Consider the following 22,968-nt stretch of genomic DNA (forward strand, 5'->3'; position numbering starts at 1 on the left):
TTACTAATATTAATGTTATTGTTATTATTATTTTGGTAAACAGTCTCCCAAAGGTTATGTTGAAAAAAAATTAAAAACCCTCTCGCCTCCCTCCCCTCACCTTTCCCCAAACTAAAAAGAAGCACGTTAACATTGCATGGTATTTCAAGTGTTGTTCTTGTGCAACTGAATCATACTGCCTGCCGGAAGGAGCAATTTCTGTTTTGTTGCAGCTCAGTTGTATAAAAGAACAAAAAAAAAAAAAAAAAAAAGAAAAGGAAAAAAAGAAAGAAAAAGGTTTGTTTCCTGATATTTCCTCTATTTGGATCTCGGCTCCAAGAAGACGCTCGCGCTTTCCCCATGGGGAGAGCCCAGCCCTGCAGCCAGTATGGGACACACGTGCCCCAGGACCCCCCCGTCCCCCCAGGGTGTGGGGAGCGCTGTGCCTGCCCCGTCCCCTCCTGCAGACCGCTCAGTGGTTATTGCGATGAAACTGAAAACTAGGAACAAGACTAATTTCTCAAGCATTCCTATGGCACTTGCATTGTTCTGCATAATTTGAGCGGGTTGTAGGGGAAGAGATTAGAGGAGGAAAAAAAATACCCTCGGAAAAGTCAATGAGAGGATCAAGAGTCATATTTCTGACTCCCTCCGGTATGACCTCTGATCCAATGCTATCGTTGCCTGAAGCCGGTCGAACTCGTGCCTGTTGTCTGGGCTCAGGTCGTCCAAACCCCTGCTGTCATCATCCTCCTCATCCTCATCGCGGCTCATGAAGGCCAGCTCATTCTCGTAGCAGAAGGAGTTGGTGCTGGGCAGCAGGAATTTGTTCTCCACCAAGTCCTTGGCGCTGCAGCGGGGTGTGGACGGGACCTCGTATGTTTTGTGGAAGTGGGAATAGTCTACTTTGTACTGGTTTTTCTCCTCGAACAAGACGGGCTCGAAGCGGTGGCCCCACAGGATCTCGCTGGCCAGGTAGGAGCTCCGAGCTTGTGTCGTCATCGCGGTGGCTTCTACCATGCCTTCGAGGATGACCACAATCTCAAAGTCATCCGTCTCCAAGTCCTGGCGGCTGATCCCGAACAGCGGGCTGTCTTCGTTGATCTCATGGAGAATGGTAATGGGGGACACCAAGAAGATTCGGTCCAAGCCTTTGTCAAACCCCACGTCGATGTCTATTTGGTCGAGTGGGATGTACTCCCCTTCTTCTGTGATTCTGGGCTTAATTAATTGAGCTCGTACGTGGGCTTCTACTATGTGGCTTTTCCGGAGATTCCCAACTCTCCACATCAGGCAGAGTTTTCCATCTCTCATTGCCACTACTGCATTATGGCTGAAAAGCAATGTCTGGGCCCTTTTTTTGGGCCTGGCCATCTTTGCCATTATTGCACCAATCATGAAAGAGTCGATTATACACCCCACGATGGACTGAACCACCACCATGAAGACTGCGAGCGGGCACTCCTCTGTCACACAGCGGAAGCCATAACCAATAGTCGTTTGGGTCTCGATGGAGAACAGAAAAGCAGCCACAAAGCCATTGACCTGCAGAACGCAAGGCTTGAAGGTATCATCTCCACCTGGGTTTTCTAGATCTCCATGAATGAGTGCAATTAGCCAGAAAATCAGCCCAAACAATAACCAGGATACCAGAAATGCCAGGGAGAAGAGCAAGAGCATATACCTCCAACGGATGTCAACGCACGTGGTGAACATGTCTGCAATGTACCTCTGTGGCTTGTCATCCATGTTGGTGAACTCCACATTGCACTGACCGTTCTTCTTTACAAACCTGTTCCTGCATTTCCTCCTGGTGTGGATTTTCCCATTGCCAAAGCCGTTAATCCCTGGCATGGTGGTCAACCTCAGTCCGTCTTCCTCGGAGGACACTATGCTGTAAGGGTTGACCCTGCCTGCAGTCATCCCTGAGCCAAGCCCACAGTGAAGGGGAAGGGTCTTGTGACTCCTGGTGTCCCCCTGGCCCACCCCTGCCCACCCCCCAAATTCTGGTGCAGTGGAAGAGAAGTCCCACGCTTCCACGTCTTGGCAGCCACGTCACCACAAGTGTCCCGTGAGAGGCTCTGCAATGAGAAAACAAAGACAGGGCCATTAGCTCTCGTGGCAAAAATGGGGTCCATCAGGTGGTGGCTGCATGCTGTGTGGAGACCTCCCTCACTGCCTTTCCCTTGCTTCTACTGTAAGGCTGCTCCCCAGAACTACATGCGAGGAAGGAAGACGTCTTACATTTTGTTCTTTTGTACTGCAGACCTTGCTGGGAGACATAGCATTTCTGAGAACCGCAACAACACCAGCAAATGAGGAAACTTGGCCTGTACTGGATTCTCTTAATACCATTCCCCTTCGCATTCCTTGTGAGTTTTGCTGTCAGAGCAGGGTCAGGTTGCTGGAGAGGAGAGCAGAGAGGCCAAGCTGCTCTCCTTCCTCAGAGATATTAATAAAGGTACGCTTGAAAGCGGCTCCATCAGTTCACATCGCCCATGCCAGATGGACCGCTGCCCAGCACATCACAGCAGCAGTCGCCCGACCTCCTGAGCACCAGCTCTTCTAGGGTCAAGGGAAAACACAGAGAGATGTGGATATATCCTCCATTCCCTGGCCGGGGGTGGGAGAGCACACAGCCAACGTGCAGCTGGTTGGAGATGGCCTCGGGAAGGCACTCGCTCTGGGCAGACGTCCTGGGGAGCAATTTTCCCAACGTGTCCACTGGGACGTGGAACCATCTATGGTCACAGATAGGCTTTAATGGCCAAGTCTTATGAAGGGAGAAGTGCTGCTAGGGGACAAGGAGCTAGTTTGATCCCATCTGGATGGCCCAGCTGCAGGGTTAGGGACTTGCACTTGTCCCACGGTGTGGGAAGCCAACCGTATGCTGCTATCCTTAGCACCTCTGGGGTGGCAACAGAGGGCACATCGTGCTACAAAAGCAACTGCAGAGAAGCTACATCCCAAGCATCCCAAAGAAGTGTCTCCAACACCACCCCTGCCATCACGAACACCATTATTTAACAATGTGGGATGTGTCAAGGGAAATGACACCTTGCTGCCAGCAGTACCCCTCTGAGACCCCCACTCTCCCAGCCCAGAGGTGCCCAGCTCGTGGCCGTGTGCTCTGTTTTGTACCCGCTGGCCTGATCGATGCGCTCGATCCCTGCAATCAGCAAGAGCCCTGGGGACAGGCAGGGACAAGCACACCCTTTCCATTACACACAGGCCAGGCTGGGCGGCCAGCCCAGCATCACTGCCAGTACCAGGGAGCATTGCCAGGCACTGCCTGCCTCGAGCTGCATCAGTCCGGATAGCAGCGATCTGCTGGGTTTCCTTTTACATAAATTCTCCCCAAATCCATCCTGAAACTTGAGGATCACTGCAGAAGCCCAGCAGGAGAATTAACAAACTACCCATACTTCCTAGGTTCTGGTAAAAGGTTGATGCATGCCTGCATCTTGTACACCAAGTCCCTTATTTCCACTTGCTGCTGTCCAGATGGGCACTTCTATGCCCAAAGCTGATTTTTCAAGCACCTTGTTCACACTTTGGGGTATCAGCAAACAGAGCAGTGGCTCAGGAGGTAAAACTCAGCACAGCTGTACTGCTGGGGACACTCAGATATGAAAAGAGCGAAACAGACATTAAGAGTTAATACCCACAGTTATCATTAACAATTCCTATTGACTGTTAATATTTACCACCCCGTGGACACCGTAAGCTAAAAGGTCTGAGCAGGTGGCTCAGCCAGCCTGGTCCCCAGCCCACATCCTCCTCCTGACCACACAGCCTACATCCACATAGGCTTTCTCTCCTCCTTTTTCACGGAACTGAGCATTTGGAGGCACACCAGGCTGCCTGCCCTCCATCACCCCCCAGCTCCCCACAGCCCCATACGAGCGCCCCAAGCATCATGCCACATGCTTTTGTCACCGGATGAATTTACTGTTGCTTTTTTTTTTTTTTTTTTAATTAATTCTAGACGCATTTGAGCAGTGGACAAAACGCAATGAGCTCCCGGTGACCTGCGAGAGGATTAGCTGGGGCTGGATTAGCAGTGCTGGGGGGAAGATGTGCCCGGGTGGTGTGGAGGCACTGCCTCAGCCCAGTGACGCTCTGCAGACCGGGGGCTGTCACCGCCACCACCCCTCCACTGCCCGTCCCCACTTCTTGCTGCCTCTCCTGATCCTTCGCCCCTGCTTCCTTCCTGTCCTCCCCTTTCCTTCCTATCTTTCTTTCTTCTTTCCCTCCTTCTCTATTTCTCTATTTCTTTTTTCTTCTTTTTTTTTCTTTTTCTTCCTTCCTTCCTTCCTTCCTTCCTTCCTTCCTTCCTTCCTTCCTTCCTTCCTTCCTTCCTTCCTTCCTTCCTTCCTTCCTTCCTCCCTCCCTCCCTCCCTTCCCTCTCTCTCTCTTTTATTCCTTTTTTCGTCCCTCCTCTTCATTCTCTCACCAGCTCCTTCCTTCCTTCCCTCTCCCCCACCCCCACACATCCCACAGCATTTCTCCCCACCCGTGTTTATGGGAAACCCTGTGCTGCAAGCAATGCCACGACACCCAACTTTTCCCGGACCAGATCAGCTCTTGTGGCACTGCCAACCCCCACAACCCCCCACCACGACACGGGGGGAGGCTGGGGGGGCACAAACCCACAGCCGGGAGCAGTTCCAGCAGCAGAGTCCTGGGGAAACCACAGCTGCACAGAGCAGCACAGCAGGGCTGTGCCGGAGCACGCGCTCGCTCGCAGCTCTCACTTTATTTAGCACAGTTTTGTTTTGAAACACGGAGTTCGCTGAAAGCTGAATTTCCTTTTAATTTGAACACTGAGACCCACGCTGGTGCTGCAACTGCATCGAGACTGCTGGAGCGTCCCAGCCTGGGAAGAAACTCGCACCTTAACAGAACCCGTGAGCCCCATCCCCAACGCACACTGCGGAGAATTAACACAGAGAAACCCCAACAGGACTCCTGTACCCTAATAGCAGGAGGGGGGCAGCCCCCAGCTCCCCACGGGCTCTGCACTGTGACGGCGGACGCCAGCTCGTTAGCTGACATTAGAAGCAACGACGCCTGCAGCCACACAGCTCCCACCGCAGAGCCGCTTCCCGCAGAGCCCGAGCACCTCGAGCAACCCACCAACAGCACTGCTGATTTTATTTCTTTTTCTTAAAAGGGGCCTAAACGTTACAATAACGAACAGCGAGCGCGCCGGGAGAAGTTGGCTATAAGCAACTGAGTGAGCCGCTGTGATTTAGCATCACACCTTAACCCAAGGAGCAGCCGGGGTGCGTGGGTCCCCGTGGCACAGCAGAGGTGGCAGCCCATGAGCGGATGGGATGGAGGTCACTCTGGGCACTGCTGCCTGCCCTGCAGCAGGAGATAACGTCCTTATCTCCCACAGCAATGCCCTTCATGCCCCAGCAGCGGGGCGGCAATGTCAGTGTGAAGCAGGCGTCCCAATGGGGAAACCCAGAGATGGGAATCTGTAAAACTGTGGGGTCATGGGGCTCCCCTGCGGGACCGGGCCTCCGTCTGGGGGAGAGAATTATTCTGCCTGAATCATTCACCCTATTGTCATCCCGTCTTTGCACATTTCCAATGAATTAAGAGCTGATGTGAGGCAGGCCAGGCCCTGACAAAGTCCCAAGGATAAATGGCCCCCTGCACTCTCATGCTGACAGGGAGGACGGGCAGATCTCCCACAGCAGCACATTCCTAATGAGAAATATCTGCTCGGTTTCAGCAGGGGCAAGGTGGGGAAATAACACCTCAAATAACACCTCTCTCACCAACCTCACTAGAGCCTCACACACTGTCAGTGAGCCTAAATGATGCACGCAGGAGGGAAACTGAGGCACAAGGACATGGTGGGACCCATACCCACAATGGGGTGCCCTGGGAGTGCCTGGCTGTAGCATGCCAGTAGGGGGGGGCGGTCAGGAAATGCCACAGCACCCGTGGTCCCCCCCAGCTTGCAGCCACCCTGCTGGGTCTGAAATCCCATCTCCCGGGATATTTCAGCTGTTTGTCTGTCTGCTCACATCCGCAGCGCCGGATAGCGAGGGGTATGGCGAGGGGTGAGGATGAGGGCAAGTGGGGGGGGGGTGCTGAAGGCTTTGGCAGGGTCAATAAGCACCGAGGGACACACAAAACCCTGTGGGATGGAGTCAGAGAGCTGCACCCACACCCAAACCCCTGGGGTCCCATAGCCACTCCCCCCCCCTCCCCCTTACTCCATCCTGGGATTAATTCCACCCCCCCCCAGCAAATCCCCCCCAGGAAAGCCACAGGGTGAGGTGTCAGCCCTTACCTGGCTTGAGCCCAGGGGGGTCTCCCCAGCGCTCCCCAGCCATGGCTGCAGGGTGCCCCGTAGCCCTGCTGCAGCCCAGGAGAGAGACAGAGAGTTTTAATTGAATTTCTAGATTATCCTGGGGGAGAAGTTGTAATCTCCTTAAATCCAACCTCTGCTTGAGTCCCATAACCTACTGTCCTGCGCCAGGGAGGGGATTTAGTCAGGGGGAGGGGAGGTTTCCCAGCCTGCTCATGCCCACCAAGCCCCCAGCCCCACTCAGCACCCTGCATCCTGCATGATTGTCCCACAGGGATCTGGTCCCGCAGGATGGGCTCAGCTATGTCAGGGATCTGATCCCGCAGGCAGAACACATTGGTGTTACCCCCAGAGCCCTTCAGGCTGAGACAGGAGTGATGGAGGTGCCTGGTTCTGCCTGGTGCCTTGTGGAGCAAGGCAGCTGGCTATGGGGTCAGTAGGGTTTCGGGGGAAGATGAGCCCCTTTTTGGGGACTCGTGACTAGGAGATGAAATTCAATAGCAGCCAGCCAAGCTGTGCTGGGAGCTTGGGGTCCTGGTGGGATGTGCAGATCCCCAGCCACAGTGGTCTCCATCCACTCCCCAAAAAATCCTCCCTGGACACCATGAGCCACAGGGTGTTTTTGGATGGGTGACCTTGGGGTGTCTCCACACCCGCCCCATCCACTCCCCTTTACCACGTGGCCGCCATCAGTCCCGCGTGCTCAGCGTGTGCCACTGTCCCCACATTGAGATATGTGCCCGGCTCCTCGCCAGGGCATTGTGTGAGCCAGCCTGTGCCCCAACCCAGTGGGACCGGGGGCAGATGATGGCATGGGTGAAATCACCCAGTCCCAATTCTGCCGGTCCTGTGCCCCAGCTGTGTCACTGCCCAGGGACCCGATGGTGACATGAGTTCCCATCGGAGGATGGTGTGCTCTCATCCAGTCCATGCCAAGAGGTTCAGAGGGACAGCACTGACCCTCCTGCCCTGGCCCAGGAGGATCACCCAGCTGCTAAAAAGCACCATGGGAAGATAGGGAGAAATGGGACCAAAAGGAGAACTGCCTTCAAGCGGATTTCAGTCACTGGCAGAAGGAGATGGGATGCAGTGCTGATGGGCTCTGCTGCATCTAGCGGTCATGCAGGAACTGCTGGTTCTATCAGTGCAGGCTGTCGCGGGCACAAACTATCTTAAGAGCCACTGCACAATGTGATACTGCCTGTGCCATAGGGTCCAGCTCAGGCTCACATCAAAGTCTCTTCCAAATTCCGTTAAGTGAAAGCCCAAGGTGGATTTTCCCATGCTCTCAATGCAAATCACCCCAGGAGCCATCTCCAGCTTGAGAGAAACCTGTGTGGGCAGAACTTGCGCCCAGAAAACGTTTATCCTAAACACAGAGTGCTGAGGAAGGTGCCATGGGGAAAGTACCACTGGAAGGTGCCAAGGGAAGGAGCCAGGACCATCCCACTGGGCACAAAGGATCCACCAGCCACAGCGGTAGAGCTGCTGCCACTGAGGGGAGAACAACTTTGAGCTGCTGGCATCAGATTCCTGGTGGGAAATCTGTACCTTTCCATGCTCCAAGAGCAGCTCAGGGACGCTCGAGTCACTTGAGCAAATGGAGAGGAGACACGAGCAAGTCTTTGCTTTGAACTGCCACAAACCAGGCACCGCCACTTTCCCCTAAGCATCCTCCACCCGAGCATTCCCGCCCCATCCAAGCACCAGCAATTCCTCACCCCCTGTTTAGAAGTGCAGCCCATCTCCTTCACCCCACAGCTCCTTCCCCAACTCCTTCACCACGCTGGGACAAAACCGCAATTTCCACCCAAGAGGCGACCACGTTTCCAACACCCCTCAGTATCACATTGCCAGCAGAGCACAAATGGCACTCCTCGAGCCCAGGAGGATGGGGACGTGGCGACGGACGCACCGCGCTGGGCTCTCCGGGCCCTACTTACCCCACGGTGACAGCACGAGCGGCCGAGGACGACGCAGATGCTGAGCCCGACGCGGCGGCCGGCGGGGACTTCGCCGCGCTCCCAGCTAATTGCTGCGAGCTCAGATTACAGCTGCTGCTCTTCCCTATATGTCCAGGATCTGGCACCTCGGCCGCGGCCGTGGGGAGCCGGCGGCAGCGAAGGGGACGCTCACCTTCGGGGCGATTGTTAGCGGGAGGGAGAGAAGCGATGTGGGAGACTTCGGTGGTAGAAAGCCTGAGATATTTCGGTGGGAACGTGCCCAGGATGCAGCGAGTCTCAGGGGAGCGGGAGAGGAGCAGCTTGAAAGGGATTGCGGAGGTTTGCAGGAGGGGAAGGAGCAGCGTAAAGGATGCAACAAATTCAAGGCTGGGGAATCGGACCCCAGACTGGGGAAAGGCAATCGGTGGCCAAAGGCGGGACAGCGGTTCTTTGAATCTGTGATTTAATGACTGCCATGCCCCAAAAAACATCTCCAAGCCTTTCTCAGGGGAGGAAGGAAAACCACCCTCCTCTTCCGCTGGGGCTGATAAACACACAGGATGTTGCCTGATATCTTCAAGATGAAAGAGGCCTTTGCACATCTTGGCTGCTCCCATCTTTCCCCCTGCTCAGCCTCCTTCGCATCCTCAGAGGGTTCCCCTTATGGTGCTGTTCCCACCAGAGGAGCTCTCCTTCCCAGGGACCTGGGCAGGACGCAATACTGAGCAGTGCCACCTTTCTGCCCTTCCCATTGCTGAGCACCCCCAGAATGCAGGAAGGAACACATACCCCAATACCCATGCAAGGCACGGTATTTGGGGCACAACAGAGCATCTTTATCTGATGCAAGGAAGATTTAGTGCAAGAGTTGCATAACACTGGGGAGGCTCACTGCTCCCCGGCCCCTGAGCCATCAGGGATCAGCAGCTGCATTAATCCCCCTCATTCCCTGCCCATGGGTACCAGTCCGGTGGCCCCGGCAGCAGGATGTCAAAGCTCTGCCCAATGTCAGCATCTGCCATGCTGGGAGCACGCAAGCCCAGGTCACCATTCGGGTGGCGCTCACACTGCACGATCACATAAGCACGAAAGCAGAAAGCCAGAGTACTATTTTTTTTTTCAGACAGCCCTACAAAAACACCATCCCTACAGTAAACAAAGGCAAAGTCTGATGTTGGTGAGACTGTGCCCTGCTGTGCATGCACACACGGCTCTGCGAGGTGCAGGGCATCGCTCCCCCAGCAAGTGAAATCAAAATGGGAAGATTTTAGGGTCAAAAGCAACGACACATCAAAACAGCCTACCTAACCCCCAAGGTCCTGGCTGTGCCCATCTTTTGGAGGTGTCACGCAGTGGGTGCCCTGCAGCTGGGGCAGCAGCCGGCCTGGTGGCATCGTGGCAGGTGGGATGCAGGGACATGCCCCCGGTGAGCAGCCACGCACAGTTACACAACAGCATATTGATGTGGCCCTGGCTGCCCTCCATCACCCCGCGGGGAGGTAACTTTGCATTGGCGTAAATGCAAAACACCCACGAGCAGAGGGCTCCCGACCTCCACGGGGCAGCGGCGATGCTTGGGGCTGAGCACCCCCAGGGTGGGCTGTGCCAGGGGGTCTGGGGGAGGAGGACAGGGATGGTCACCCCCGGCATTCTGCAAACACATGCACGGCCCAGGGGTGGGGAGATGAAGGAGCAGCCTGAAGGATGCAGAACTGGGAGATGTCGGTGGCGGCAGCAGGAGAATGGTTCTTTGAGCCCACAGCTCAGTGATGGGCATTACCCAAAGAACATCTTCATGCTTTTCCCAGGGGTGGAAGAAAATCCGCCTTCCTTTGCTGCTGGGGTTGAAAAGCATCGATCCCCCAGCATTCACACCGGCAGCAAGGAGCCCTCTGCTAGCATGGCAGCAGGGATGTGCCTGTCCACAGGGAGAGGGAAACTGAGGCACAGTGGCTGGATGGGCATGGCACAGGGACGAGGCCATGCCACTGCCTTCCCCCAGCCTGGCGGGGCCGAGCTGGAGGTATTTATAAAGCCGATAAGGGAGCAGAAAGAATTTTCCAAATGCCAAAGTTACATAACCTCCCCTTGCCCTCCACTGTTGTCATTTATAATTATAGACTCCCTGGGGTGGGGGGACCTCTGTGGCAGTGCTGGAGAGGGCAGCAGGACCACCACCCCGAAGGGCTTCACCCTCCTTTCCTTCACTTCAGCACATCCCCAGAGCTGGAGGGGGCACATCAACCTTTGCCACCACTGTGACCTTGCTGGTCCCCAACTCCAGTGGGCCATTTGTGGCATTGCGGCCAGTTGGGGACAACGGGGTGGGGAGCCCAGACTTTGGCTGGGAGTTGGGTGACCTTTGTGCTGAGATGCTGCACCAGCACTGCTCCGCTGAACGCTGATCCTCCCCCCCCAGCAAATCCATGCACCCATACCAGCCCCATCACTACTATTTTCTGCCCCTTCACAGCCAATGACATCTTCCAAAACCTCCTCCTTCACCTCCACCACCACCACCGGCCATGCCTCAGTTTCCCCAGCCCTGCTGCTGGCAAGGTACCCTTCCCTGGGTACCCGTTCCTCACCCAACTTGGGCCCAGCAGCGGAGCCGGGAGGATGCTGAGCGCAGCTCCGTCGCTGTGGCAACCCCACCGCGGCCGTCTCCAGGCGACTGCCGGCACAGGGATGCTGCAGAGCTGCTCTCCAAGCACAGCAAAAGGGACAGGGGTGGGGGAGCTTTCTATAGGGCTGCACCCCTCCGGTTCTGCCCTCCAACCAAAGATACAGCCTGGATTTTGGTGGGGAAAACAAAAAAAAGGACAAAAAAGCTCAGCACCGCGACAGGCTGGCGGCGATGCCTGCGGGATGCTCCCAGCCACAGGCCCTGCTGTTTTCAGGGACACCTGCAGGGCTATGGAAATAATTGCTGGTAATAAGCCTGTTAGCCTCTTAACCCTCATTAAGCAGCTTAGGGGGGACACGCGCCGTTAGACGCAAACCCGGAGGTGGAGAAGGGCCTTGGCAGGGCAAAGGGGCATCCGTGCTGGGATGGGATTGCAGCGATGCCGGGGGCTGGCAGAGGGGGGCACAGCCCCTTTGCCCCCATGTGAGGTCCCGCCCTACACCCAGCCCTTTCCGGTGCAGTTTGCTGGCTGGAAGAGTGAGTGGGGATGGTGAGAATGGGGGGCACACTGGTGTGATGACTGTGGGCGGTCTCTGCTGCGTGAAGGGGACTGGGGCGATGCCTGGCCAGCATCCTGCACCGCGGATGGGAGAGGAGCAGGACTTTTCTAATTGCTCTGGTTGGAAAAGGTCCCATTTTTGCATTTGCTAAATTAAAGGATGTCATCATTTGATGCCAAGCACAGGCTCCCTTGGAAATTCAAGCTAATGACAGCTAATGACAGCAAAGAAAATGAGTTGAAACCAGAGCGCAAGCATTCCCACATCACCCAGCTACACCAGCACTGCCCAGCCATGCCTGTGATGGGGTTTTGCCCTGCAAAGCACCAACCATCCAAAAAGCCCCAGTGTTTCACCCCCAGATGAGACACGGCCCACTCCTGCTCCACCACTAAGCTCACCGCTGGTACCCATCAGGATGAGCTGCTGTGCTGGGCTCCTTGGTGAACCCCATCCTCCCAAAAGCTGCCGCAGGGTGATGATGACCTTTTTTAATGGACGCAGTGCTCCGCACATGGGGTTCTGGCTCACGGTGGGGTGGCATAGGACAGCTGCTTGCTGTCCACAGTGCTTTCTAAGCAGAGTGATGAGCATGATGCCCAGACTTCAGCAGCTTTGGGGATGGCCATGGGCAGCTCTTCTCACCCAGTACCATGTGGGAGGGCAGCATGTGCCAGCAGGAGCAGGGACACCCAGCACTGAGGACACCCAGAACTGAGGACATCCCACGCTGCTGCCACACCAGGTGCCCAATTCTCAACACAAATACCTGCACTGGGTGAGGGCTGCACTCCCTGCTGCTCTCTAGGCTCCACTGGGGCATTCGGCGCTGCAGCTGAGCAAAACCACAGAGTGGTTGGTTGTGAAGTTCTGGGTTTTTTTTTTTTGTTGGCTTTTTTTTTCCTTCTATAATTTTCTCTGCGAGATAAAATTAAACAAACAAGCCCTTCTGGGAGCGCTGCGAGGAAGGGAGCCTGCTTTCCTACAGATGTGTGTGTCCTCAGCGATTACAACTGCCAAATTAAGCTTTGCTTGTGGCTGGGACATTTGCAAGCTCTCCCCCTTCTGCCTCCCGCGGTTTTGCTGGTAGGAGGGCAGCTCTGCAGCCTCCTCTCCATGAGGTCATCACCCAAACACTGATATTTCACGAAGGCAAAGAGAGAGAAAGTGCTTTCGGACACCATGCTTCCTTTAGGGGCTGCAGAGCGGGGAGTGCTATGGGTCACAAGTGGGAAGCGGGCTCTTGTTGCCCCCCCAGGTGAGAGAAATGGCCGCGGCACGAGACTCACAAACACCCTTCAACTTTTTGCACGACTCAGGAGCCGTTGCCATAGCTCTGCCGACCACTGGTGGGCTTTGCAGCGCAATCTGGACCACGGATCTATGCAAATCCCCAAGGCAGAAGTCTTTATGGAGGCATATGACAACCGAAAAAGAATAGCGCTCAGTGCTCTACTCCCACGTGCCACCCCCCCAGCTTCACCATCATTTAAATCAGCCTTAAGTTGGAAGAATTCAAATCAACACTGTCGTCACAGAGCCAAGCGGAGAGGTGACACAACTTGGATGCTGCCAGGGAAATTGCCCCCCTGAGGCACAAAACCCATCAGCCCATCACTTTCTGAAATCCCGTGGAGGAAAACGAACTGGCAACGCACTGTCCCCATCCATCTGTCTGTCCATTCACTCCGGGTAGGTCTGCGGGACAGATTCCCAACCCTCCTTCACATCAAGATCAGAGGGGAGGAAAATATCCAAGCCACGCTGCTGGGACTGGAGAGCTGCCATTGGAAAGGAGATCAAAGCTTCCAAAGAGAGAGGGACCCCAGGAGAAGCAGGACATTCTTCCCCGAGGAGGAGGAAGGAGGAGGAAGGCTCGTGGCACCCATCTGAGCCATCCACCTCGCTGCTCCGAGGGCTGCCTGCTCCCCCCACTGTGCTGTGCTGCAGGCACAGATGGCAGAGCACCTACTGACTTCGGCTGTTGCTTTTACTTTATTTTAAAACAAAAACAACGACAGAAAAAAAAAAAAAAAGCATGCTTCCAATTTGGGGGAAAGGTTGCTCAGTCCTGCAGCCAGGCAAACACACCGCTGTGCTCCCAGTGCCCGGACACCCCCCTGTCTTTTGTGGGGTCAAAGACCAGCGTGCTCCTCAGGGCTCCCAAGGGAGGAATTGGTGGAAAACGATGCATAGCTACCACCAGAAATTCCCAAATCAGGTCCCATTCCAGTGCGGAGGATAAAGGATCGGCGGTTCAACCTCTCCTCATGAATCATTTTGTGTTTTGCTGCAGGACCGAGTAGAAGCGAGTAGGGGAGATCACCGTGGTGCGCTCCCGGTTGCTGCCCTGAAAGCCACCGAGTTGGCCCAGCTCAGTGCTATTTCCACAGCAAATTGCTCCTCCAGGAAGTTTTCCACCTATGTTTTTCCCCTGGGCAGAGTGGGTCCAGCTATGGGCACTCCATGCTCCCTTGCGTTGTGCACCACAGACAATGGGTTCCATCATGGCAGCAGTGAGCAGGATCCGGCCCAGCACTGTGCAGCACAGAGCCCGACCCCTGGGTAGTGTGCATGGTGCGTGGCAAAGCCTCAGCTCTGCTTCGTTAAGGAGATAACGAAGAGAAAGGGGAGTCTTAAATTAATTGGCCGTGCCGATGAAGGCTTGGTTCATGGTGTCACCATCCCTGAAGACGCAGCGATCCCATCCCAAAGTGCCAGCAGGCTGTGAAATAGCCTGTGCTTCAGGCTGTCATTATTTGCAATCTGTGATCCTGGGGGGGAAGGAAAAAAAAGAGGCAGAAAAGGCAACCTCTCATTTTTTATCGATAAGCGGGGAATTGCAGAGGCTCAGCAAGCATGGTGGCCAGCGGGTCACCACCGGCAGTGCTGGCGTGATTCATCCTGACCAAGCTGGATTTAGCCATACCAGCCTGGAATAGCACAGAGCGCAGCCCAGAGCTGCTGCCCGGAGAGATGGGATCAGCAGAGCAGGACCAGCCCCACGGTTGCCTTCCCCTCCACCTCCAGAAAAATGAATGGAAAGCTCCGATTCCAGCCCCCGCATCCGCTCCATTGCAGGTTGCCACACTCAAGCAACCCAAATGCACCGCGTAGGGTTTATTTCTTCTTTATGTCCCAGCTCTTCAGTCCCCGGCCCCAAGGCTTCCAGCAGAGCCAGGCGCCAGGTACTGCTCTGCAGCATCCCCTTGGCTGCTTTCCCCCAGCAAAGTCAGCTGAGCTGCTCCAGCTCTGCTTGTGTGTAAGTTATTATGAAAGCTGAGCAAATAATTCAGGGAGAAAACTCCAGGAACGATGTTTCGCCTTTTCATTTTCTGCTCTCGAGCTGTCTGCAATTTCCCCGGTGCTCAGGGATGATTTAAGGACCTGTCTCCGGACGGGAGCGCCGTGCTGCGATGGTGGCTGCGGGTGTTTGATAGCCTGAATTGCACGTGGGCAGCTGAGGACAAGCTGGATGTGGAAGGATGGATGAGTCTTTCCTGGTCCCCTAATTAGGCAGGCAAGATTCACAAGTGGGCTTTTGGGTGTCTTTCTGTGTCCGAGCGCTGCTTTATGGGAACGGCGGTGCTCACGTCCTTCACAAATCCTGCCCGGGAGTGCACTCAGGGTGCAAACCCAAGAAGATGAGAAAGGCAGAGAGAACACGGCTGTGAAATGCAAGGACTGAGGTAATGACCACCGCTTCATTAACCCATGACTGCTTCACCTTATGGCTGATCGATTCCCCGCCGGAGCTGCCAGCCCAGCCACGAGATGTGCACGGAGCATGGACACAACGCCCGGACACTGCGCTGCCTATCTGCACCCCAAACCACTGCTAAAACAGGAGGAAGATGCCAGCAGGATGACCTTCCAGCACCACAGCCTGCCCCAGTGTTCCCTTTCTCATTAGTAGAAAGGTTATGGAGCAGCCCTTCAAAAACACCTCATCCCCATGTCCCCACTGCCACCTGCTCTGTGCTCTTTGCGGACGGAGCAGAAGGATCTCATGAGCCTCCCACTGGAGAGAGCCCCGAGGGAGGTCACGTATGAGGTGGTGAGGGGACGCTTCATGCCCCACAGAACCAGAAGGGGACAGGGACACATTGGGGCCATATCAGGTGGCTGAGCCTGGCACTCCATTGGGCCCCATGGGACATTCCCAAAGTCTCCATGCTCTGCTCCCATTGTGTAATTGCACTTTGTCAAGTAAACCCAGCTCACAGTGATGCATCTTCTCTACTTGCCTCTATTCTGCCAAGTTTTCCTTATCGCTTTCCCTCCACCAAAGGACTCAGAAGTGGGAAGGAGGGGAAAACTCAATGCTCGCCCCACTCATAAAGCAAAATCCAGGACTAAAAAAGGGGCAAGAAAAGCACAGGCTGGTGTCAGGTGCCTCTCCCTAACCCGTCCCCTCATGGTTTGCCCGTGGGGGCTTGACAAAAGTGCTTTTCGGCTGACAAAATGATTACAGGGTGCCATGGCAGTGTGTTGTACATGGGCTTCTTCCTGCATTTCAAGCAGGGTGAAGACACGGCCACGAAAACAGCTGCACTGGGGAAGGGTCACAGCGGTGCAGGGAGAGACGGGTTGGCAGAAGGGAGGACTGGGGGAGAATCACGGATTTATAGGGTGGGGTGGAAGGAGGGATTTTTTCTGCTTAGGAAAAAGGGAGGAGTGGGAAGATGGGAGCATGCAGAAGTGTGCAAAGGTAAGGACAAGAGGTGATGCGTGGCCCTGTTGGAGTGCCTGGGGGATGCTCGTGCTGCTGCCTGAATGGGGAAGCAGGGAAGGATGCCCCGTCCTCAGCCTCATTGCAACACTGGGTTTGGCAGAAGCAGTGCTGGGAGCATTCCTGGCATGAATAATGAGTTATTGGTGGAGGTGCCCGGCGTGGACTTGCCGTGCCTGTGGGCAGCAGGTGTTGGGCAGGGGGAGGAGGAGAGGAGGATTTCAGTTCCCAACTCAATCTGTTGGAGAACTTGGCCTGCTCCCCATCACGCTGAAAATAGCACATATGTAAGGACGTGCACGCGGTGCTGGCTGCGTCCTCGTCGAGCGCTTCCTTCCTGCTGTGCTCCACTGCCATGGCCGATCCCCAGCCCCACTCACGAGCAAAAGGCTCTGCTCAAGGCTGGGAGCATCCTTCAGCTCCGTGTACGGCCATGCTGCAAGCATGCACCAGTGCACAGAAGGCAGACAGGGAACCTCTGTGAATCTGCAGCTCTGCTGGGACTTTGGTCGTAGCTCTGAGCGTGGCTTGGACAAAGACTCTGCCTTCCCTGCCTTGAAATACCCCTAAGGAAACATCCAGCACGAGCACCCCAGGATGGAGGAAGAACAGAACTGAAGTTTACATAGAAATTCCTGGGAATCAAATGACACCAGGGAATGGGAAGGGACATAAAGGTAATCTGCATGGGTGCACTGCTGATGCATAGGAGCCCAGCCAGGGCTGGAGCTCGGCACGGAGCTGCTGGCAGCCGGGGCAGAGAGCAAACACAGCTCTGAGATGTGCTCACATTCACCAAAATTGCTCCTGAGCAGTGCCCAAACCCCACTTCTTCCCGAAGGCCTCTGAGGACGGGCATTAGAGAGCGTGTGGTATCGGCTCTCCTGACACAAACCCATTGTGGTCGAGCCGGAATCCTTATTAATTCTTTCCTCTCTTTAATTTCCCATTTTTCTCAGTTCCCCTGGCAGCTCCCCAGCAGGGGCCCCCTCCACCTCCATCACCCCCCTCATCTGACAACTTTCCCCCTTCACACCCATGTGCCCCATCTCCCTCCTCTGCTGGGACCCCCAAAAAGCACTCATTTCCCCATGGTGCCCATCACCACCGATACCACCAATGTGCCCCCAGGGGCCGCGCGGTGCCCACCCAGCAGCGGTTACATAAAGCAGAGCTGGGGCTGTTTTCATTTGTGCCGCCTCCAGCGCTACGCTCTTCAACTTTATTTGCATAACAACTAATTAATAATAATTAACGACTGGGAGAACGGTGCACATTGCCAGCTTTCACTAATTAGTGACAGAGCGCGGGCAGCAGCCCTGCAGCGAGCAGGGGGGCACGGTGCTTTTGGGGAGGAGGAGGGGGATGCTCACAGGCTGTGGGATGCTCACAGGGTTTTAGTGGGTGTTTGCAAAGGGCGTCAATGTGTGGGTGCCTCAAGGTAGGTGCAGGGTGCACGTAACCCCCTAACACACCCCTGTGCCTTCCTGCGTGCGTGCCACTGCACCCTGCTTGTTCCGTGCCCTTATTACAGCCTGGGACAGTGCTGCTTATTTGTTTGGTGATGGCATTGCTCCATACAATTAACAGCAAAAAGTAACAGCTCGCTGCACAAAAGGCTTTGCTTCAGCTCCAGCTGTGGCAAGGGGAGTGGGGAGCAGGGGGCTCATGCCCATCGTATCCAACCCTCTGCAGGATGGGACCCTCAGAGGACAGGAGATTTGGGATAACAGGGAGCGCACAACAGGGTTGTGGGCACAAGGCATCCAAAGTCTGTGGCCCCCTGGAATCCATGCACGCCCCATCCCAGGAGGGGACTGTCACTTGTAATGTCACCTGTAATGTCACTACACGCATTTCACCAGTTGGAAGTCAGCTGCTCACACGCTCATTCCTCTATATTTTTGGGTCTTGGTGACGCAGAGGTGGCCCCTGGGGAGGAAAGTCCCCAAGAAGGGTTCGTAATGGGGGTGTCAAGGGAAAGGGAAAGGGAAGGGAAGGGAAAGGAAAGGGAAAGATCAGTTTCTCTCTTCTTCAGACTGCTGACTGCTGTATCACTTAGGACCATACGTGTGTGCACGCAGAGCAGTGAGAGCAGCAGGATAGGGGCAAGCAGCAGACACAGCCCCCAGCACATCACTGGTCCATGACAGACAGGGGAGCAATGTCCCCTCCTGTCCTACTGCAGAGCTCAGTCCCCTGCCTCTTTTAACCCTTTAGGACCAGCCAGACAAGCCCTCAGTGCAAACACCAGCATCACTCCTGCAGCAGCTCCCAGCCAGCCCTGCTCCACCATGGGAGCGGAGCTGCACGCAATTACGCTTCGCTGCCTCTCCTCTGTAACTGTAATTCCATTGCCGCGCTGAATTGCTTCCCCTTCAGCACCACACATAATCCATTGCACTGTAATTATACGGGAATTTTAATATCTGATGCATTTGTAAGATGCACTTAATTCATCAGCCCCTTTAAGTACGTTGTCATCGCAGCCCTCCGTGCAGAGGGAAGGATGACGCGCTGTCAGATGGAGATTAGCTGGCCCTGGGTGTGATGAGTTGGAGGGCATTCTCAGCCCAGCACATCGAGCACCTGGGGGTCCCCAAAGGGCCCCCCAAAGATGAGGGACCCACGTCTGGGAAGGCCAAAACTGACACAAAGGGAGTAGCTGCTACCCAAAGCTTATTTTTTCCTGGCATTTGTTTCGGTGGCTCATTTCCAGGCACGTCCTAAAAGGGAACCAAAGGCCTTTGCAATGAGGACAAAGCAATGATTTTCCCGGCCCAGGCAGAAGGGATTTGATCACAGAAGCCCTTGTTCCTGCTGCTTCGAGGCACGGGGTCCCTGTGCCACACAGCTGAGAGGGACAGTGAGTGGCAGCTCCAGATGACGCCTGAGCTCCATCCTACCCAAACACTGAAACATGCACCAGAAGGGACGGGGGACAGTCACCACATGGACTCAGTCACCACGGGGTGTCACAGGCGGCCCCCGAGGGGATACTGGTGGGTGACATTATGTTTTTTGCACTGCTGTCAGTCTTGTTTTTCCAGGCTAAATCAATCTCCTGTCCTCCCTCTCAGTGTCCCCAAAGGTGGCACCCACGGGTGGTGGCCTCCTGCCCCACCACTGGGGCACGACGGAGCCCCACCAGATCCCTGCAGCACTGGGCGACCCCACACATTCAGGACCGAGCTGGGGGTCCCTGCACATCCCACAGCCAAACCCTGCTCCTATCTCCCACAAGCTGTGCCAGAGCGGAGCCAGAAGGGGACACTGAGTGAATGCTACTGCGAGCATCAGGGCCACCCATGGCTCCAGGGCAGCTCACAGAAGGTGAGGGCAAGAAATGAGCTGTGACCAACCTGCCGTCATCACCACTCTCCTGTCCCCATACCCCCAGGTCATGGCACGTGCAGCAAGCCCCAGGTCTGCATCTTGCTGCAAATATGCTGCACAATATTGCCAGTGACTCCCTGACCCAAGCAGAGCTCAGCCTGCAGCAGGGCATCTCCAGCCCGGGGTATGCAAGGGGCTGGCAATGTCCCATGTCCCCATCCAGGAGGACACTGGTACCTGCTCATCCTTACTATGGGAAGTCTCATCCCACTGCTCACAGACCGCCTCAGTTTCCCCACCTGCACAGTGAGGATTTGCTCTCTGAGGAAGGCAGAGAAGTGAGCACAGATACCAGCAGACCCCTGCCCACTCTCCCTGCCCCAACACCTCGCACCGGGACGGGGTCTCTCCTCTCTCCCCCTCCCTGTCCCCTCCTTCCTCAGTGTGCTGCCACCTGGGGGGTTTTCACCTCCCTAGGTTAGAAGACGAAGCTGCCCACACACCCAGCCCTGCCACCCACTCCCTTATGGCTGCTGCCCACCCTCAGGGCCCGGAGCATCCCCCTCCCTCCCCAAAAAGCACCGATCCAGGGACACAGGCTGTGCTGCAGCTCTGCCGGTGGCACTGGCGGCTGAGCAGAGCAGACTGCAGCACGGCCGTTACGTAAGCCCGAGCTGCTCTGGGGATGTAGGACACAGGGGTTTGTCCCCCAACCCAGCCAGGGGTGTCACCATCAGCCCACCTCAGAGCCAGGGCTCGTGGAGACCACTGCCAACTTTGTCTGTGGTGCAAAGGGTGCAGAGGGGCTTGGGGTGGGTGTGGGGTTGCTGCGGCCCTGCCATGGGGCAGACGGTGGTGGCAGGGGACAGCAGTGGGGGGATGGACGTGCATGAGGGTTGTGTCACCATGGGGTAAGGAGTGGGGCAGGTGGCGGGCACTGCGCCCACATCCCACCAAGCCCCTTTGAGTCCCTTGGCCATTAGCACACAAGTGACAGCAGGGGACAGAGCTGATGGCCAGGCTGGGGCTCCTGAAATGCATCTCCCTCGAGGTGATTCAGGGAGCAGGATGAACATCAGCCAGGACAAAGGAACCCGGCCTCACTCCCAGGCTGCTTCCACCTGTTACAGCTACATCTGCATCCCAGCATCCCTGAGTGCAGCATCGCTGGCTCGGTAACTGTGGGCACAGCATACCTGCAGACTACACCGCAGAGGACATCCCTAGGGTCAGCATCCCCCAGAGAGCACCCCTGGGGTCAGCATCCCTGGGGGCACTATCCTTGGCATTAACACCCCTGGGTTCCACATCCCTGGGGCCTCCAGCACAATACGGGGAGTCAGGATTGGGGCTTCATAGAGCTAACTAAGAAATTCTTCCCCTGTGGGACAGCCCCGGTGGCACTTGATATGAGGGATGGGGACAGTGACAAGGGACCCCATGACCCCCAGCCACATGTCCCCCTCCTGACTTTCTGCCAGGAGCAGTCTGGATCCTCCATTTAGGGGGAGGGAAAGAAATATATCTCAGGCTAGGGCTCCTGGCAATAGGAGCTACCAGAACGGGGAATTAATGTTAATTAATTCATAATGACGCTGAGATAGTGATACCAGATGCTTCAAAAGTCCAGCGGGGGAATCTGAAAGAGCTCTGCAAAAAGATCCATCGCCCACCGGCATTCCTGCAAGCTGGGAGTGAGGGAGTGAGCTGGGAAGCGGAGCGGTGACAGCGGGGCATGTCCCCATGGGGTGACAGGCACACAGCCAGAGCTGTGGGGCCATCCCAGCACCCTGCAGCCCCCGGTCCCACCCAAGCTCAGATGCTGCAGTGGAGCTGACAGCTCTCACTGCGCTGGGATGCATTTCAGCCATGGGGTGGGCAGATGGATAGGGTCGTGATGTGGGATGGGGAAATGAGTCCTTTGCCAGCTGCTGTACCCATGCTCGGGGGACACTCCTTCACAGTGGGTTAGCAACACAGGGAATAGGTGAAACGGGGCTATTTTCTCCTTTCTCCCCGAGAGTCAGCTCACATCGCACATGTGAAGAACCCAAACCCAGCTGGCTGCAAGCAGAGAGGGGCAGAAGAGAGCAGAAGTGGACTGAAGCCCCCATGTCTCCTCCTGGGGCTGCAAACCCCAGCAGAACTGCAGGCATGAACTCAGCAGAAGACACAGCAAAGCCCCACGAACGCTGCACCTGTCTCTCCCCCATCCTTCTGACCAATGTTGGTGGGGTTACGCTACCTTCACGGTGGTGCAATGGCACCTGCACCCATCAGGATCCCAAAATGGGCTCAGAGCTCAGAGAGGTACCCAAGGCCCCGCAGGAGCAGTGCTGCTGGAGCAGGATGGGGCTTACATAAGGCATCCGTGAGCCACGTGCCCCAGCACAGTGGGGAGGGGGCCAGACCCATCCCCCCCCACCCCTACACACAGTGACAGCCCTCCTGATCCCTCCAGAGATGCAGAGTCACTCACCCATCCTATTTCCTCCCTGGTGAGGTTGGGTGAGGCACTCAATCCTGACTCCCACCGAGGAAAAATTGCCATTTTGAAGCTCACGGTGCCATTCCCTACAGAGTCCCTCCAAAGTTCCCCTGCAGAAGGACAGGGACCCCCGTGCTGTCCCCAGGCTGTGGCTGCGCCCCAGGCATCGCTCAGCGCACCCGCACTGTGCCGCCAGCATCCAGCCCCGGTGGGGTCACCTCAGGGCTCCCAGAAAATCTACCTTACGTTCATAGGGAAAGCTTCCTTTTGGGGAGAGAACAGCAGGAACAACAGCGGCTGTCACAGCATGCCATAGATCAGAGGGGTGAGATGGAAAGTGGCCCTTAAGGTGCCCGCTGGAGAGCAGCTGCTGTTTATTGGGCACGTAGGGAATGCTCAGCATTATTCCAGGCCTGAAAGGAGCAGACGGGGATTTTTTCTTTTATATAGATATATATATATATAAAAATTATTTCAGCCTTGTTTTCGTTATTTTCTGGCAGCTCTGTCTCTTTGTGCCTGCACAAAGGGAACCTCACCTGCTGTTCAGAACAAAAGGACGCAGAAAGTTTTCCGGCGCAGAGGAGGGGATGAGGGGAAGGATCTTGGAGGAGCCGGTGCTGATTTTGCAGCAAGCAGTGCCACAGCCCAGTCCTTCAGCGCCCACGGGGCACATGGGGTCCCTGTCCCCATCGAGGCCACCCCACTGAGGTCCCCACGTTCCGATTTGGGGTCAGGAAGCACTTCCCATCACTCCGCACACTGCCAAGCGCTCACCATGGGCGCAACACCCAGGGGTGGATCAACCCCACAGGTAGAGCTGCCCCACAGTCGCTGCTCTGGGATTGTGCCACAGCTTTCCCAACAGCAGAGGTGAACGGCGCCTGCAAAGCAAATCCCCGCTGTGCTTTCTAAGAACGGGAATGCAAAAACCAAACCCTCATTCGCCGACACCACCGCAAAACAGGTGGTT

The 22,968-nt window shown here is 55.8% G+C and overlaps 1 protein-coding gene across 4 annotated transcripts in view; it reads right to left on the reverse strand.

The window, feature by feature from the left end:
- Positions 1 to 212: 212 nt before the first annotated feature.
- The window catches only part of KCNJ12 (Potassium inwardly rectifying channel subfamily J member 12), a 34,921-nt gene continuing 12,165 nt past the window's right edge, over positions 213 to 22,968 (reverse strand). The window contains exons 2-4 of one of the 4 annotated variants that reach the window (XM_046900688.1): positions 8,254 to 14,213; positions 6,293 to 6,360; positions 213 to 2,060 (exon numbers count right to left, since the gene is read on the reverse strand). In XM_046900688.1, the coding sequence (XP_046756644.1) occupies positions 613 to 1,902 (1,290 nt within the window). In that variant the 5' untranslated portion in view covers positions 1,903 to 2,060; positions 6,293 to 6,360; positions 8,254 to 14,213 and the 3' untranslated portion in view covers positions 213 to 612. Of the gene's footprint in view, positions 2,061 to 6,292; positions 6,361 to 8,253; positions 14,214 to 22,968 lie in introns of those variants that run through there. The other 3 variants (XM_046900689.1, XM_046900690.1, NM_001396613.1) reach the window with 3 other exon arrangements.

Source organism: Gallus gallus, chromosome 14, assembly GCF_016699485.2.
Source record: "Gallus gallus isolate bGalGal1 chromosome 14, bGalGal1.mat.broiler.GRCg7b, whole genome shotgun sequence".
NCBI lineage: Eukaryota > Metazoa > Chordata > Aves > Galliformes > Phasianidae > Gallus > Gallus gallus.